This window comes from Lithobates pipiens, unplaced genomic scaffold (assembly GCF_037356315.1).
Source record: "Lithobates pipiens isolate NorthernLeopardFrog02 unplaced genomic scaffold, aLitPip1_a1.2 Scaffold_13, whole genome shotgun sequence".
Lineage (NCBI taxonomy): Eukaryota > Metazoa > Chordata > Amphibia > Anura > Ranidae > Lithobates > Lithobates pipiens.
In genome coordinates, this window is record NW_027507718.1 from 536632132 (window position 1) to 536650892 (window position 18761).

General features: G+C 52.1%; 2 protein-coding genes across 2 annotated transcripts in view; one reads left to right on the forward strand and one right to left on the reverse strand.

Annotated features, from left to right (window-relative positions):
• LOC143975734 (eppin-like) overlaps window positions 1-2027 on the forward strand; it is a 40722-nt gene extending 38695 nt beyond the window's left edge. The window contains exon 7 of the mRNA XM_077478236.1: window positions 1064-2027. Within this exon, the coding sequence (XP_077334362.1) occupies window positions 1064-1118 (55 nt within the window). The 3' untranslated portion in view covers window positions 1119-2027. The remainder of the gene's footprint in view (window positions 1-1063) is intronic.
• A 12232-nt stretch (window positions 2028-14259) lies between these two features.
• Window positions 14260-18761, reverse strand: part of LOC143975968 (myosin-IIIa-like) — a 192336-nt gene continuing 187834 nt past the window's right edge. The window contains exon 30 of the mRNA XM_077478497.1: window positions 14260-14818. Within this exon, the coding sequence (XP_077334623.1) occupies window positions 14786-14818 (33 nt within the window). The 3' untranslated portion in view covers window positions 14260-14785. The remainder of the gene's footprint in view (window positions 14819-18761) is intronic.

The following is an 18761-nucleotide window of genomic DNA, read 5'->3' on the forward strand; positions in this document are numbered from 1 at the left end:
CCCCTTCATCTCATCCATCTCCTCCCCTTCATCTCTCCATCTCCTCCCCTTCATCTCATCATCTCCTCCCCTTCATCTCATCATCTCCTCCCCTTCATCTCTCCATCTCCTCCCCTTCATCTCATCATCTCCACCCCTTCATCTCATCATCTCCTCCCCTTCATCTCTCCATCTCCTCCCCTTCATCTCATCATCTCCTCCCCTTCATCTCATCATCTCCTCCCCTTCATCTCATCATCTCCTCCCCTTCATTTCATCATCTCCTCCCCTTCATCTCATCATCTCCTCCCCTTCATCTCACCATCTCCTCCCCTTCATCTCATCATCTCCTCCCCTTCATCTCATCATCTCCTCCCCTTCATCTCTCCATCTCTTCCCCTTCATCTCAACATCTCCTCCCTTTAATTTCATCATCTCCTCCCCTTCATCTCTCCATCTCCTCCCCTTCATTTCTCCATCTCCTCCCCTTCATCTCACCATCTCCTCCCCTTCATTTCTCCATCTCCTCCCCTTCATTTCTCCATCTCCTCCCCTTCATCTCAACATCTCCTCCCCTTCATCTCAACATCTCCTCCCCTTCATCTCACCATCTCCTCCCTTCATTTCTCCATCTCCTCCCCTTCATTTCTCCATCTCCTCCCCTTCATCTCACCATCTCCCCCCTTTATCTCTCCATCATCCCCTCCCTTTCATCTCTCCATCTCCTCCCCTTCATCTCATCATCTCCTCCCCTTCATTTCTCCATCTCCTCCCTTTCATCTCGCCATCTCCTCCCCTTCATCTCGCCATCTCCTCCCCTTCATTTCTCCATCTCCTCCCTTTCATCTCGCCATCTCCTCCCCTTCATTTCTCCATCTCCTCCCTTTCATCTCTCCATCTCCTCCCCTTAATTTCTCCATCTCCTCCCCTTTATATCATCATCTCCTCCCCTTCCTCTCTCCATCATCCAATCTTCATGTCACATTTTCTCCCCTTCTTATCACATTTTTTCCATAAAAAAAAAAAATCTCTTCTCAACTTGTCTCCATCATCTCACCACCTTCTTCTCCTCTCTTGGCCTCAGGAAGAAGATGAAGAAGCAGCAGCACAAGAGAGTTCCAGACACAGAAATGAAATAACTTCCACCAGTTGATGGGAAAATTAAAAGCATTTTATATCATGTCTGAAATAATAATAATAATAATAATAATACTACAATTGTGTAACAACAGAAACCAATATAAATGTTAAGAACCTGTAATACATTTAGGATAAGTTTTGCGTTTTTTTGAAGATCTGCACAGCAGACACTAGAAGTACAGCATGTGTAGTCAATGGACAGTATGGGGGTTGATTTACTACAACTGGAGAGAGTAAAATCTGGTGCAGCTCTCCATAGAAACCAATCAGCTTCCAGGTTTAGTTGTCAAAGTCCAATTGAACAAGATGAAGTGATAAGCCGATTGGTTTCAATGCAGAACTGCACCAGATTCTGCACTCTTCAGGTTTAGTAAATCAACTCTTATGGGTTAAATGTAATCCTCACTGGGGCTGTTATCATATCATGTAGAGAACCGTATATCACAGCTATACTTACCAGCAGACAGCTGAGGCTGACTCGAAGGGTAGAGCGAGGCGCTGTCTCCATGGACAGAGATGTCACCATGAATGGTCTATTGGTTTGGATTTCCCATCACACTTCATACTTGACATCTTCCAAGTCCAACCTGGCATTACGCAGGTAAAGCAATCCAAGAAGATCAGCTGCACGGTGATAATAAAATAATTCTATTGGAATTTGGCTTGGCGTGTATCCGGCCAATGGAGGGATTGCAGTCACTGTCCATGTTCTCCGGATTCATTTGTTAACAGAGAGGTCCGTACATTTCATCTCCCGAATCCATGCAACCGGAGGAGGATTTAGATCGTCATAATAATCTTTAGTTTAAAGAAGTGATGAACTTGTATGTGTCTTTATGTAACCTGCTGCAACTTTTGTATATATGGCTGCCGCCTTTTGGATATTAAATATAAATGTAAGACTTTTAGCTTGTTGATTGGTCTAAATCTAAAATATCCATGAATTGAACCGGTTGTACTTTTGAAACTAACGGACTTGCCCACACACGGAGGAAAGTCCGTTCATTTTGAACACGGCTCCGGGTAGCCGGGACTAGTGCAGGGGGTCAATGTCGCTGCCTCCATGGGCGAGATTGACACCTTGCTGGCCCCGTCACCTGGTATGGACTTAAAGGGGGAGCCCTACGCCGAAAAAACGGTGTGGGGGTCCCCCCAAGGTCCATATCAGACCCTTATCCAAGGTCAGTCAGGAATGGGGGTGGGGACGAGCGAGCTCCCTCGCTCCTGAGCCCTACCAGGCCACGTGCCCTCAATGTGGGGGGTGCTTTGAGGAAGGGGTGATGTCCCCGCCCCTTATGATGTCACAGTCCCAGCATCCTCTGGGACTCTGACATCATAAGGGGGTGGGGTCACCATGTGACATCATCCGGTGACCCCGCCCATTGTCAATATACAAGTCGACGCACAACGCGTCCCTGTCATTGCGGCCAGAGAGAGAGCGTAAGGAGAAGAAGAACTGACTTTTCTCCATGTGTGCAAGTCCGGCGGACTAGCGCACAGACGGCTGGACAATTTTCAGTCAAAACTACTACGCCGGACTTTTGAGGGAAAAAAAAAGTCCGCCAGAGCCCACACACGGGCGGATTGTCCGGTGGACTTTGGTCCAAGTCCGCTGGATAGTCTGATCATGTGTACGCGGCCTTAGACTTGTTCTTGTGCCAAAGTGGCCTCTCCGCAGCCTTGTTATTTTACACTAAGTGACAGAACACAAACAACAATCAATTGTATAGTGTTCGGTTATGTGCCGGAGAGCTCTCTGACCAGAAGTGACCGCAGTCTGTGCCGGAGAGCTCTCTGACCAGAAGTGTCCGCAGTCTGTGCCGGAGAGCTCTCTGACCAGAAGAGGCAGCAGTCTGTGCCGGAGAGCTCTCTGACCAGAAGAGGCAGCAGTCTGTGCCGGAGAGCTCTCTCACCAGAAGTGACCGCAGTCTGTGCCGGAGAGCTCTCTGACCAGAAGTGACCGCAGTCTGTGCCGGAGAGCTCTCTGACCAGAAGTGACCGCAGTCTGTGCCGGAGAGCTCTCTGACCAGAAGTGACCGCAGTCTGTGCCGGAGAGCTCTCTCACCAGAAGTGACCGCAGTCTGTGCCGGAGAGCTCTCTGACCAGAAGTGACCGCAGTCTGTGCCGGAGAGCTCTCTCACCAGAAGTGACCGCAGTCTGTGCCGGAGAGCTCTCTCACCAGAAGTGACCGCAGTCTGTGCCGGAGAGCTCTCTGACCAGAAGTGTCCGCAGTCTGTGCCGGAGAGCTCTCTCACCAGAAGTGACCGCAGTCTGTGCCGGAGAGCTCTCTCACCAGAAGTGACCGCAGTCTGTGCCGGAGAGCTCTCTCACCAGAAGTGACCGCAGTCTGTGCCAGAGAGCTCTCTGACCGGAAGTGACCGCAGTCTGTGCCGGAGAGCTCTCTGACCAGAAGTGACCGCAGTCTGTGCCGGAGAGCTCTCTGACCAGAAGTGTCCGCAGTCTGTGCCGGGGAGCTCTCTGACCAGAAGTGACCGCAGTCTGTGCCGGGGAGCTCTCTGACCAGAAGTGACCACAGTCTGTGCCGGAGAGCTCTCTGACCAGAAGTGACCGCAGTCTGTGCCGGGGAGCTCTCTGACCAGAAGTGACCACAGTCTGTGCCGGAGAGCTCTCTCACCAGAAGTGTCCTCAGTCTGTGCCGGAAGCTCTCTCACCAGAAGTGACCGCAGTCTGTGCCGGAGAGCTCTCTGACCAGAAGTGACTGCAGTCTGTGCCAGAGAGCTGAAGTGTCCGCAGTCTGTGCCGGAGAGCTCTCTGACCAGAAGTGTCCGCAGTCTGTGCCGGAGAGCTCTCTGACCAGAAGTGTCCGCAGTCTGTGCCAGAGAGCTGAAGTGTCCGCAGTCTGTGCCGGAGAGCTCTCTGACCAGAAGTGTCCGCAGTCTGTGCCGGAGAGCTCTCTGACCAGAAGTGACCGCAGTCTGTGCCGGGGAGCTCTCTGACCAGAAGTGACCGCAGTCTGTGCCGGAGAGCTCTCTGACCAGAAGTGTCCACAGTCTGTGCCAGAGAGCTCTCTGACCAGAAGTGTCCGCAGTCTGTGCCTGAGAGCTCTCTGACCAGAAGTGACCGCAGTCTGTGCCGGAGAGCTCTCTGACCAGAAGTGACCGCAGTCTGTGCCGGAGAGCTCTCTGACCAGAAGTGACCGCAGTCTGTGCCGGAGAGCTCTCTGACCAGAAGTGACCGCAGTCTGTGCCGGAGAGCTCTCTGACCAGAAGTGTCCGCAGTCTGTGCCGGAGAGCTCTCTGACCAGAAGTGACCGCAGTCTGTGCCGGAGAGCTCTCTCACCAGAAGTGTCCGCAGTCTGTGCCGGAGAGCTCTCTGACCAGAAGTGTCCGCAGTCTGTGCCGGAGAGCTCTCTGACCAGAAGTGTCCGCAGTCTGTGCCAGAGAGCTGAAGTGTCCGCAGTCTGTGCCGGAGAGCTCTCTGACCAGAAGTGACCGCAGTCTGTGCCGGAGAGCTCTCTGACCAGAAGTGACCGCAGTCTGTGCCGGAGAGCTCTCTGACCAGAAGTGTCCGCAGTCTGTGCCGGAGAGCTCTCTGACCAGAAGTGTCCGCAGTCTGTGCCGGAGAGCTCTCTGACCAGAAGTGTCCGCAGTCTGTGCCGGAGAGCTCTCTGACCAGAAGTGTCCGCAGTCTGTGCCGGAGAGCTCTCTGACCAGAAGTGACCGCAGTCTGTGCCGGAGAGCTCTCTCACCAGAAGTGACCGCAGTCTGTGCCGGAGAGCTCTCTGACCAGAAGTGACCGCAGTCTGTGCCGGAGAGCTCTCTCACCAGAAGTGACCGCAGTCTGTGCCGGAGAGCTCTCTGACCAGAAGTGTCCGCAGTCTGTGCCGGAGAGCTCTCTGACCAGAAGTGTCCGCAGTCTGTGCCGGAGAGCTCTCTGACCAGAAGTGACCTCAGTCTGTGCCGGGGAGCTCTCTGACCAGAAGTGACCGCAGTCTGTGCCGGGGAGCTCTCTGACCAGAAGTGTCCGCAGTCTGTGCCGGAGAGCTCTCTGACCAGAAGTGTCCGCAGTCTGTGCCGGAGAGCTCTCTCACCAGAAGTGACCGCAGTCTGTGCCGGAGAGCTCTCTCACCAGAAGTGTCCGCAGTCTGTGCCGGGGAGCTCTCTGACCAGAAGTGACCGCAGTCTGTGCCGGGGAGCTCTCTGACCAGAAGTGTCCGCAGTCTGTGCCGGAGAGCTCTCTGACCAGAAGTGACCGCAGTCTGTGCCGGAGAGCTCTCTCAACAGAAGTGTCCGCAGTCTGTGCCGGAGAGCTCTCTGACCAGAAGTGTCCGCAGTCTGTGCCGGAGAGCTCTCTGACCAGAAGTGTCCGCAGTCTGTGCCAGAGAGCTGAAGTGTCCGCAGTCTGTGCCGGAGAGCTCTCTGACCAGAAGTGACCGCAGTCTGTGCCGGAGAGCTCTCTGACCAGAAGTGACCACAGTCTGTGCCGGAGAGCTCTCTCACCAGAAGTGACCGCAGTCTGTGCCGGAGAGCTCTCTGACCAGAAGTGACCGCAGTCTGTGCCAGAGAGCTCTCTCACCAGAAGTGTCCGCAGTCTGTGCCAGAGAGCTCTCTCACCAGAAGTGTCCGCAGTCTGTGCCGGAGAGCTCTCTGACCAGAAGTGACTGCAGTCTGTGCCGGAGAGCTCTCTGACCAGAAGTGACCGCAGTCTGTGCCGGAGAGCTCTCTCACCAGAAGTGTCCGCAGTCTGTGCCAGAGAGCTGAAGTGTCCGCAGTCTGTGCCGGAGAGCTCTCTGACCAGAAGTGACCGCAGTCTGTGCCGGAGAGCTCTCTCACCAGAAGTGACCGCAGTCTGTGCCGGGGAGCTCTCTCACCAGAAGTGACCGCAGTCTGTGCCGGGGAGCTCTCTGACCAGAAGTGACCGCAGTCTGTGCCGGAGAGCTCTCTGACCAGAAGTGACCGCAGTCTGTGCCGGAGAGCTCTCTGACCAGAAGTGACCGCAGTCTGTGCCGGAGAGCTCTCTGACCAGAAGTGTCCACAGTCTGGGACAGAGAGCTCTCTCACCAGAAGTGACCGCAGTCTGTGCCGGAGAGCTCTCTCACCAGAAGTGACCGCAGTCTGTGCCGGAGAGCTCTCTCACCAGAAGTGACCGCAGTCTGTGCCGGAGAGCTCTCTGACCAGAAGTGTCCGCAGTCTGTGCCGGAGAGCTCTCTCACCAGAAGTGACCGCAGTCTGTGCCGGAGAGCTCTCTCACCAGAAGTGACCGCAGTCTGTGCCGGAGAGCTCTCTCACCAGAAGTGACCGCAGTCTGTGCCAGAGAGCTCTCTGACCGGAAGTGACCGCAGTCTGTGCCGGAGAGCTCTCTGACCAGAAGTGACCGCAGTCTGTGCCGGAGAGCTCTCTGACCAGAAGTGTCCGCAGTCTGTGCCGGGGAGCTCTCTGACCAGAAGTGACCGCAGTCTGTGCCGGGGAGCTCTCTGACCAGAAGTGACCACAGTCTGTGCCGGAGAGCTCTCTGACCAGAAGTGACCGCAGTCTGTGCCGGGGAGCTCTCTGACCAGAAGTGACCACAGTCTGTGCCGGAGAGCTCTCTCACCAGAAGTGTCCTCAGTCTGTGCCGGAGAGCTCTCTCACCAGAAGTGACCGCAGTCTGTGCCGGAGAGCTCTCTCACCAGAAGTGACCGCAGTCTGTGCCGGAGAGCTCTCTGACCAGAAGTGACTGCAGTCTGTGCCAGAGAGCTCTCTGACCAGAAGTGTCCGCAGTCTGTGCCGGAGAGCTCTCTGACCAGAAGTGTCCGCAGTCTGTGCCGGAGAGCTCTCTGACCAGAAGTGTCCACAGTCTGTGCCAGAGAGCTCTCTGACCAGAAGTGTCCGCAGTCTGTGCCGGAGAGCTCTCTGACCAGAAGTGACCGCAGTCTGTGCCGGAGAGCTCTCTGACCAGAAGTGACCGCAGTCTGTGCCGGAGAGCTCTCTGACCAGAAGTGTCCGCAGTCTGTGCCGGAGAGCTCTCTCACCAGAAGTGACCGCAGTCTGTGCCGGAGAGCTCTCTGACCAGAAGTGACCGCAGTCTGTGCCGGAGAGCTCTCTGACCAGAAGTGTCCGCAGTCTGTGCCGGAGAGCTCTCTGACCAGAAGTGACCGCAGTCTGTGCCGGAGAGCTCTCTCACCAGAAGTGTCCGCAGTCTGTGCCGGAGAGCTCTCTGACCAGAAGTGTCCGCAGTCTGTGCCAGAGAGCTGAAGTGTCCGCAGTCTGTGCCGGAGAGCTCTCTGACCAGAAGTGTCCGCAGTCTGTGCCGGAGAGCTCTCTGACCAGAAGTGTCCGCAGTCTGTGCCGGAGAGCTCTCTGACCAGAAGTGACCGCAGTCTGTGCCGGAGAGCTCTCTGACCAGAAGTGACCGCAGTCTGTGCCGGAGAGCTCTCTGACCAGAAGTGTCCGCAGTCTGTGCCGGAGAGCTCTCTGACCAGAAGTGTCCGCAGTCTGTGCCGGAGAGCTCTCTGACCAGAAGTGACCGCAGTCTGTGCCGGGGAGCTCTCTGACCAGAAGTGACCGCAGTCTGTGCCGGAGAGCTCTCTGACCAGAAGTGTCCACAGTCTGTGCCAGAGAGCTCTCTGACCAGAAGTGTCCGCAGTCTGTGCCGGAGAGCTCTCTGACCAGAAGTGTCCGCAGTCTGTGCCGGAGAGCTCTCTCACCAGAAGTGACCGCAGTCTGTGCCGGAGAGCTCTCTCACCAGAAGTGTCCGCAGTCTGTGCCGGGGAGCTCTCTGACCAGAAGTGACCGCAGTCTGTGCCGGAGAGCTCTCTGACCAGAAGTGTCCGCAGTCTGTGCCGGAGAGCTCTCTGACCAGAAGTGACCGCAGTCTGTGCCGGAGAGCTCTCTCACCAGAAGTGTCCGCAGTCTGTGCCGGAGAGCTCTCTGACCAGAAGTGTCCGCAGTCTGTGCCGGAGAGCTCTCTGACCAGAAGTGTCCGCAGTCTGTGCCAGAGAGCTGAAGTGTCCGCAGTCTGTGCCGGAGAGCTCTCTGACCAGAAGTGACCGCAGTCTGTGCCGGAGAGCTCTCTGACCAGAAGTGACCGCAGTCTGTGCCGGAGAGCTCTCTGACCAGAAGTGACCGCAGTCTGTGCCGGAGAGCTCTCTCACCAGAAGTGACCGCAGTCTGTGCCGGAGAGCTCTCTGACCAGAAGTGACCGCAGTCTGTGCCAGAGAGCTCTCTCACCAGAAGTGTCCGCAGTCTGTGCCAGAGAGCTCTCTCACCAGAAGTGTCCGCAGTCTGTGCCAGAGAGCTCTCTCACCAGAAGTGACCGCAGTCTGTGCCGGAGAGCTCTCTGACCAGAAGTGACCGCAGTCTGTGCCGGAGAGCTCTCTGACCAGAAGTGACCGCAGTCTGTGCCGGAGAGCTCTCTCACCAGAAGTGTCCGCAGTCTGTGCCAGAGAGCTGAAGTGTCCGCAGTCTGTGCCGGAGAGCTCTCTGACCAGAAGTGACCGCAGTCTGTGCCGGAGAGCTCTCTGACCAGAAGTGTCCGCAGTCTGTGCCGGAGAGCTCTCTCACCAGAAGTGACCGCAGTCTGTGCCGGGGAGCTCTCTCACCAGAAGTGACCGCAGTCTGTGCCGGGGAGCTCTCTGACCAGAAGTGACCGCAGTCTGTGCCGGAGAGCTCTCTCACCAGAAGTGTCCGCAGTCTGTGCCGGGGAGCTCTCTGACCAGAAGTGACCGCAGTCTGTGCCGGAGAGCTCTCTGACCAGAAGTGTCCACAGTCTGGGACAGAAGTCTGTAATTTGTCAGCGTGTTTTCCCAGGTCTGGGGTGGAAATCCTACATTCTTATGTTCTCTGCTTCTTCTGATTCCTCCCCCCCCCCAATAAAAAACTATTCTTGATGTTCTTAATTCTAGAGTGTGCCTCCACCTAAAGGGTCTTATGATAGCAATAGGGACTCCCACTCAGGACATTCCTAGTCCCCAGGATAGATATTTTCCCTTGAAGGATTTGGGTCCACAAGAAGTATTTTTAGTGCTTTTTGTGAACCTGGTAGGACAGAAGGACCAAGTGTGGAATACTCAAAACCCACATCGAACTCCTACAGTACTTCTGGTAGCCATCAGTAAGGGGGGGGGGGTCCCAGAATCTAGAAGCATCCTACAGAACATCTGCTGGAATAGTTCAGCTCCACAATCCAAGAGGTTGAAGTGTAACTCCGGCATTAGTTCTCTTCCTAGACCCACATGGTCATCCTACATAAAGATGAAGGTGATGCACTCTAGGCCAGTGATGGTGAACCTTGGCACCCCAGATGTTTTGGAACTACATTTCCCATGATGCTCTGGCACTCTGCAGTATAGTTGAGCATCATGGGAAATGTAGTTCCAAAACATCTGGGGTGCCGAGGTTCGCCATCACTGCTCTAGGCCCCTACTCCAGCCCTGGAGCCTAAACCCCAGCACACAGCCTGCTCAACATGGGACCTCACCCCTAAGACCTCTTCCAAAGAGAGAGGGGTACAAAAAGGACCCTTCCAGAACACTGAATCCCTGCTTTGTCAAAGCAAAATCCCCCCCCCCCCCACCATGACAAGATCACAAGGGGTTGACCAGCAGCCACACACCGGACTCTGGAGCCTCCTCAACAGAGCTACTAACATCATCCAAATCATCCCTGGGTGCAATGCTCTGCAAGATAACTGGTAGGGAGATAAAGGGGAGGAGTGGTTTGTCTGTTCTCTCTGGACCCAGAGATGGATGAAATCTGCACCTCCATTTTATTAGGAAGGGGGCTGTGTCACATTGGTAGTAATAAATGAGGGGGGTTCGGGTTGGGTTGGTTCATCCCATTAGTATATTACTGGGACATCATAAGGTATAGGTTTAGGTTGATTCTCCGCTGTCACAGTATTATTGGCATACCTCAGGGTTAGGCTGGTCCTCTCCTGTCACCATCTTATTGGGATATCTTAGGGTTGGGCTGGTCCTCCCAGTCATCATATTATTGGAACATTTTAGGGGTTAGGTTGAGGTTAGTCCTCTTTCCTCACTGTATTATTGGGACATCTTAGGGTTGGATCTAGGTTTGTCCTTTCCAGTTACCATGTTATTGGGGCATCTTTGGGCTCGGGTAGGGATAAGGTTTAGGTTGATTCTCCACTGTCACCATATTATTGGGACATCTTAGGGTTAGGCTGGTCCTCTCCTGTCACCATATTATTGGGACATCTTAGGGTTAGGCTGGTCCTCTCCTGTCACCATATTATTGGGACATCTTAGGGTTAGGTTGGTCCTCTCCTGTCAGCGTATTATTGGGACATCTTAGGGGTTGGGTAGGCATAGAGTTAGGTTGGTCCTCTCCTGTCAGCGTATTATTGGGACATCTTAGGGGTTGGGTAGGTATAGGGTTAGGTTGGTCCTCTCCTGTCAGCGTATTATTGGGACATCTTAGGGGTTGGGTAGGTATAGGGTTAGGTTGGTCCTCTCCTGTCAGCGTATTATTGGGACATCTTAAGGGGTTGGGTAGGTATAGGGTTAGGCTGGTCCTCTCCTGTCAGCGTATTATTGGGACATCTTAGGGGTTGGGTAGGTATAGGGTTAGGTTGGTCATCTCCTGTCAGCGTATTATTGGGGCATCTTAGGGGTTGGGTAGGTATAGGGTTAGGCTGGTCCTCTCCTGTCAGCGTATTATTGGGACATCTTAGGGGTTGGGTAGGTATAGGGTTAGGTTGGTCATCTCCTGTCAGCGTATTATTGGGACATCTTAGGGGTTGGGTAGGTATAGGGTTAGGTTGGTCCTCTCCTGTCAGCGTATTATTGGGACATCTTAGGGGTTGGGTAGGTATAGGGTTAGGTTGGTCCTCTCCTGTCAGCGTATTATTGGGGCATCTTAGGGGTTGGGTAGGTATAGGGTTAGGTTGGTCCTCTCCTGTCAGCGTATTATTGGGACATCTTAGGGGTTGGGTAGGTATAGGGTTAGGCTGGTCCTCTCCTGTCGGCGTATTATTGGGACATCTTAGGGGTTGGGTAGGCATAGAGTTAGGTTGGTCCTCTCCTGTCAGCGTATTATTGGGAAATCTTAGGGGTTGGGTAGGCATAGAGTTAGGTTGGTCCTCTCCTGTCAGCGTATTATTGGGGCATCTTAGGGGTTGGGTAGGTATAGGGTTAGGCTGGTCCTCTCCTTTCAGCGTATTATTGGGACATCTTAGGGGTTGGGTAGGTATAGAGTTAGGTTGGTCCTCTCCTGTCAGCGTATTATTGGGACATCTTAGGGGTTGGGTAGGTATAGGGTTAGGTTGGTCCTCTCCTGGATGAAATTTAGATTGCTCTACATAACTTCTTGTTGAGTAGTCCTAATGAGACGGGAATCGGGAGGGATGGGGAGGAGTCCAGACACATAACGACACTCACGCTGGACGGCCGAGCCTCATCTGACCCCCCGCTGCTGCCTGATGCCAGAATTCGGTGAGACGCTGAGAGGAGAGGGGAATGGTGCATGGCAGTAGAAGGCTCCTGGACCCCGCTGCCACCCACCGACCCTGCTACTCCCTCTACGACTATTGCTCCAACCAGAACCCACAGCTATTGGATCTAGGTGGATTCGGGCAGCTGCCAGCATATCAGTGAAAAGACCGCTGAGACATCAACCCGGCCAAGAAGTACTGGGGGCAGTTCTCAAGGATGCCCAAAAGTGCAAAGTGGAGAGCAAAAGAAGAAAGGAGATGTAGAACTATCAGTTGAGGAGGATATAAGATCAGGAGAAGCCCCGGCGAGAGCACCTCAAAATTAGAGAGATCTTGGCGGAGACACTGGATCAATTTGAAGTGTCACTGAAAACGGATATTGCAGCAGTCCGGTCAGATACTGGGCAGGACGGTCAGATACGGGGCAGGACGGTCAGATACTGGGCAGGCCGGTCAGATATTGGGCAGGCCGGTCAGATATTGGGCAGTCCGGTCAGATATTGGGCAGTCCGGTCAGATATTGGGCAGTCCGGTCAGATACTGGGCAGGACGGTCAGATACTGGGCAGGCCGGTCAGATACTGGGCAGGCCGGTCAGATACGGGGCAGGCCGGTCAGATACGGGGCAGGACGGTCAGATACGGGGCAGGACGGTCAGATACGGGGCAGGACGGTCAGATACGGGGCAGGACGGTCAGATACTGGGCAGGACGGTCAGATACTGGGCAGGCCGGTCAGATACGGGGCAGGCCGGTCAGATACGGGGCAGGACGGTCAGATACGGGGCAGGACGGTCAGATACGGGGCAGGACGGTCAGATACGGGGCAGGATGGTCAGATACTTGGCAGGCCCTTGGTCTGAGTGGAAGAGATGGAGGAAAGGTTGGATAAGTATGATCAAAGCCTGGAGGATATGAATGAGCAGATGGATCTCTCTCGTATAAAATGGAGGAGAAGAAAATCAAAGCCGAAGCAAAAATGTACATATAAGAGGTTTACCGGAGAATATATATAAAGATGATGAATTAATGGGAGTGATGGGGGAATTATTTAACCCTATGCTGGGCAGAGACATTTAAGAAACATTACAAATGTATAGAATGCACAGGGCTACAAGGTACCAAAGTCAAGGCTGGTGACACCCCAAGAGATGTGATGGTGAGGGTTTCCCTATGCAGAAGAAAAATTAATAATCGTGGAAAAAACACGGAAGTCGGCGGCAATCTCTTATGAAGGAGAAGATTCGCACGGATCTATCATCAGAGACATTGGCAAGAAAAGACTCTATAAGTCAGGCAACCTCGGGCCCTCCAACTCCAAAAGTCCCATGAGACATTGCAAGACCCCGACCATCACAGGCAATGACTCCTAGAGACAGAGGCATGATGGGATTTGTAGTTTCAAAACAGCTGGAGGGCCCGAGGTTGCCTACCCCCCCCCCCCCTACCCCCGCCTTAATCCATTAACAGGGCAAATGTGGGCAGATAATGTATCATATCGATGGGGATTTCCAGCTCGTCTTAAGGGGGAAAAAAAAGGATGTCCGAACTGCAGTTTTGAGATTTCCTGAATATCTGAGGGACTTTTGTAGTAAGCTGGATCTCTTACCCCAATCCCCACCCCCACTAGGATGGGAAGAAAACACTGGAATGCCAATAGCTCCAAGCCACATGAGATGGTCCCGCAATGAGGGGAGGAGGGGAGGAGGGGAAGAGGGTATGAAATGGGTAGAGGATAACATAACTCTTATTCTGAAGGCGGAAAATGCCCCCCCCCCCCCCCCCAGCTATAGACCGATATTACTGTTAAAAATAGACAAAGATTTTTGCTAAAATAATTGCATAAAAGATTAAAACCATTATTACCAAGTTGGATTCATAATGATCAAGTAGAGTTTGTCATACCATATGGGGGAAATGAATTGTGGGGGGGGGGTCTTTTTCCTTTTTTTTGGGGGGGTTTATGGGAATATATATATGAAATGAAGCTCGGATTTGAGTATCTGTATTGTAACTGTATAAAAAGAGAATATATATATATATATATATATATATATATATATATATATATATATATATATATATATATATATATATATATATAATAAATAAACTCCTTGTTGGGTCAGCATTGGATGGGCAGATTGTGTGCTAGTTGCGCTAACGCACACAGCATTCATTTCTGAACATTTCTTATTGTGATAACGGGAAATAGAACAGACAGTTCACCTTTCACAAATATAATGATAATTTTATTGGCACCTCGAAAAAGACAATTTTTCTGTACAAATACAAATAATTAATTATGTACAGTCATAGAACCAATCAGTGAGAACTGCGATCTGTGGATCTTCCTGTGTGTGACAACACAGACATGTCTGCCCACTATTATTCATGAGGAGAAACCCCCATAGGCTATGACCCATCAAGGGTGATCCCCACCCCTCCCCTATAGACTCTGGACCATCCAGGAGCCTCCCCACCCCTCCCCTATAGACTCTGGACCATCCAGGGGTCTCCCCTCCCCTACAGACTCTGGACCATCCAGGAGCCTCCCCACCCCTCCCCTACAGACTCTGGACCATCCAGGGGTCTCCCCACCCCTCCCCTATAGACTCTGGACCATCCAGGGGGCTCCCCACCCCATCCCACCACCTACTATGGACCATCCAGGGGGCTCCCCACCTCTCCCACCACCTACTATGGACCATCCAGGGGGCTCCCCACCCCTCCCACCAAATACTATGGACCATCCAGAGGGCTCCCCCACCCCTCCCACCACCTACTATGGACCATCCAGGGGGCTCCTCACACCTCCCCCACATAATGGACAGTCTTGTAACACTTTCCATACTATCACAATGAGACTTCAACATGTCCACCATGCGGCATCTACTTGGGTAGTCTCACTCGTCTGCTGAACAGAATTCACCAATCAGAAAGTGCGTCTGAGAACGAATGCTGGAGGAACGAGGAGAAGACAGACGGAGTCCACTGAATTCCCATCACCGATTGGCAGACAATTGAGACAATAGAGAACATTCCAGAACTTTCATTAGGATTCAGGATCTGCCAGGGATGAGCAGTGATCCCGTAAAAAGGAAGAGCATAGGACTACTTTCACCCATTACTGTCCTTTTCCCCCCACCCCACCCCCAATATACTTCTCATGGGACAGACGTGACTCTGGTATATATGGGAAGTCTCCAGACAGAACAGAAATCGATTCACAGAGATGGTGACATCCAATCACGATGATGCCGACACTTGGCTCCGCTACACCTCCAATGTCTTCTGTGCTGTAGATGCCTGCAGGAGAGAGAAGAAACATCCAGAATGATGGAGCCACATTGTGGGGTGTATCCGAGGTGTCTCCACCCAGAAAACGTCAATCTACAGTCCTGCTCCGTACTGGTCTTCCTGTTACAATACACCGTGTTGGGTATCGGAGGTCTTTATTACAAAAATATGTTTTTCTTAAGGCAGGGGTCTCCAAACTTTTCAAAAAAAAGGGCCACTTTATTTTCCTTCAGACTTTAGGGGGGGCCAGATTGTGGCCAGCAGGGGCAGAAAATTTCACGGGCCCGTCACCAGTGAGAATAAATATGGCCTAAGGGTTTGTGGTCAATAGGAGGAGTAGTGCCCCTATTAGTAGGAGGAATAGTATCCCATCATTGGTATCCATAAAATAAATAATGCCCCATTGTTGGTGTCAGTGGGAGGAATAGTGCCTTATTTCAGTGGAAGGAATAGTCCACTAAGGGCCGGATAAAAGCTACCAAAGGGCCACATGTGGCCCTCTAGGCCGCAGTTTGGAGACCCCTGTCTTAAGGAGAAATCCTTTTCTTCAAGTTCATTGATGAATACAGGAAGTCGTGTTCTGTCCAGTAATACTGCCACCTACAGGAGAACTGGACACCCCATAGGCCAGCCCAGGATATCCCCTCCTACGTGGAGTATTTCTCAGTTTTGTGGCACAGCATGAATATAAACACCTACAGTATTGTCCCTCGATGGACCCCAAGAAAAGTATTTGACGGTGACTACAAAAGTCACTTTTCTTGTTTATTGAGGAACGTGGGTAATCTCTGACTGTTGGGACATTCAAAAGAAGTCCAACTGAGAGGTGGGCAAAAGCAAGAAAAACTCCAAAAGGCCCACGAAAACTACGGAACTGTGGACTGCCTTCAGCTTAAAAAGGCACCGAAAGGTTCTTATTAGAAGAGGCCTGAAGATCCACCCAGAGCAACGCAGAAAACGAGTGAACAGAAGACCATGTGGAAGCCTTAATAATCTGGGAAGGAGCTGCCTGCAGGACCTTCAACCCGAGGATGGCACTACATGAGTCCTGAACATCCACCAGGTAGACCTTAGAGAATGTGAACAGAAGACCATCGGTAGCCTAATGCCACAAAGCCCAGAAGACCATCGGTAGCCTAATGCCACAAAGAACAGAAGACCATCGGTAGCCCAATGCCACAAAGAACAGAAGACCATCGGTAGCCCAATGCCACAAAGAACAGAAGACCATCGGTAGCCCAATGCCACAAAGAACAGAAGACCATCGGTAGCCCAATGCCACAAAGAACAGAAGACCATCGGTAGCCTAATGCCACAAAGAACAGAAGACCATCGGTAGCCCAATGCCACAAAGAACAGAAGACCATCGGTAGCCCAATGCCACAAAGAACAGAAGACCATCGGTAGCCCAATGCCACAAAGAACAGAAGACCATCGGTAGCCCAATGCCACAAAGAACAGAAGACCATCGGTAGCCCAATGCCACAAAGAACAGAAGACCATCGGTAGCCCAATGCCACAAAGAACAGAAGACCATCGGTAGCCCAATGCCACAAAGAACAGAAGACCATCGGTAGCCCAATGCCACAAAGAACAGAAGACTATCGGTAGCCCAATGCCACAAAGAACAGAAGACCATCGGTAGCCTAATGCCACAAAGAACAGAAGACCATCGGTAGCCCAATGCCAGAAAGCCCAGAAGACCATTGGTAGCCCAATGCCACAAAGAACAGAAGACCATTGGTAGCCCAATGCCACAAAGAACAGAAGACCATCGGTAGCCTAATGCCACAAAGAACAGAAGACCATCGGTAGCCCAATGCCACAAAGAACAGAAGACCATCGGTAGCCCAATGCCAGAAAGCCCAGAAGACCATCGGTAGCCCAATGCCACAAAGAACAGAAGACCATTGGTAGCCTAATACCACAAAGCCCAGGAGGCACTTAGAGATCTAGCGGAGTGTGCCCTGAGAGAAGAGGAGGGACCCAATACTTCAGACTCTAGATATGGTGAAAGGAGAAGTTATTCACCCTTGTGGGGACCATCAGGAATGATAGAGAGTCCGTCTTTCTGAAGGAAGCATTGGCTGATAGAAACAGACTGAACTACATCCAGGCAATAGAGAGATCTCTGAAGGAAGAACGAGTGATGCCCGGGTTAAGAGGAAAGGCAGACACTACCTGAGGTAGAAAAAAAGTCCTGGGCCCCAACCCACCTTGTCCTTGTGTAAGACCAGAAAGGGTTCTCTAAAGGATAAAGCCACCACCTCAGACACTCTCCTCACAGGGGTGATGGCAACTGGAAATGCAACCTTGTGAGAAGTTGAAAGGGGAATAAACCGGATAGGTTCAAAGTTTGAGAAGCGGCAAGAGAACAGCATTTGCATCTCACAGAAGAGCGGACAGGGGAACCACCCTGCACAAAAGTCTTTATGAAAGAATGGGAAGCCAGCAGTTTCTGGAAGAAGACCACGAGCGCAGATCCCGGACCCAGGATAGTGCAAAGGCCAAATGCTGGCCCAGGTCATCTAAGGCGGCAGGGGTCCATTCCACAGAGGATTTCCTGGGGTTAAAGTCTCTTGCCTCCGACATACTATAGTATGCTCTTCCACGTACCAGGAGAACCCCTGCAGACACAACTAGTTTTTAGCATCATGGGAGTCACCGGTTAAGAGTATTCCCATCCCTCACAATCTGGGCTTTAACTATCGGGTGTTCAGGCCAGGAACTGAGGAAGAGGATGGAAAATCAATCTTTGAAATAGAACATCCAAATGACCCGGAAAATCCCACAAAGAGTCTGCCAGGAGTATTCTGAGGTCAAGTACCAAGAGACCGTCTAGAGCTATGGGGATCGCTGGAATGCCCCCCATCTTTATCCTAAAGAGAAGAAAGGAAGGGAGTTTTCAGGGAGGAAAGCCATAGATCAGGGTGTAGGGAATCAATGGAACCAACAAAGCATCCCCTACTTCCCATCCCTGCACCTGGAGAGATACCAGTCCAGTTCATTGTACAATTCAACAAGGAGGCCAGGAGGGCCTCATCTGGAGTTCCCCACTGGTGACATTTGTGAATGTAGGGACCACTCATCTGGTGACATTTCTGAATGTAGGGACCACTCATCTGGTGACATTTCTGAATGTAGGGACCACTCATCTGGGTCCAGGCACTGAGGAAGTTTGCCTGCCAATTGTCCACGCCTGGCATGTCAAAAGTGGGCAAGGCTGGAATATCGTTCTGTCCAGGACAGGATTCATTCTTTTTGCCATTGTGATGCTTCTGGTTCCTCACTAATGGTTGATATATGCCACTGCCATGACTAAATTCTGATTGGATGTTCCTCCAACTGGGAGGACCAGTGCTGTAAGGACAGTCAGATTGCCCAAATTTCCAGAATTTTGATGGGGAGACAAGATTTTCTCTTTAGTCCAAGTTCCCTGCACTGGCAAGGTGACTGGCACTCATCCTGGATATTTCAGGAGACTAGAGCAAAGTATTTCCCCAACTCCAGAGCAGGATTACAGAGCCATCAATCCTGAGAAGTGGTAGATGAAGCAGTCTGTCCGAAGACGGGACCACGACCATAAGACCTTGAAGACATTTAAGGCCTTGAGATACAAAATTGGGTGGATGCCCCCTTTGGGTTTGAATACTGTGAAGAGGAACTGCTTTATCACAGGCACTGGGGCAATGAGACTTGTTCCAGAAGACCCCCCATACCATTAGGATCTGCATATCTCCGAGGGGACACCGACAGCTTGAAGTAATTAACTGGGACTGGAAACGTACCTCTAGCTGGTATTGGAAACCACCTTCCATACCCAAGCCGCTGAGATGGAGGTCATCCACGTGTCTGCAAAGCCTAAAAGACTCCCCTGCCCTCCCCCTCTCTGAAAAGTGGGGGGTTCTCCTCAGGTTTGGTGGAATTTGGAAGACCAAGAATTGCGGGTAAA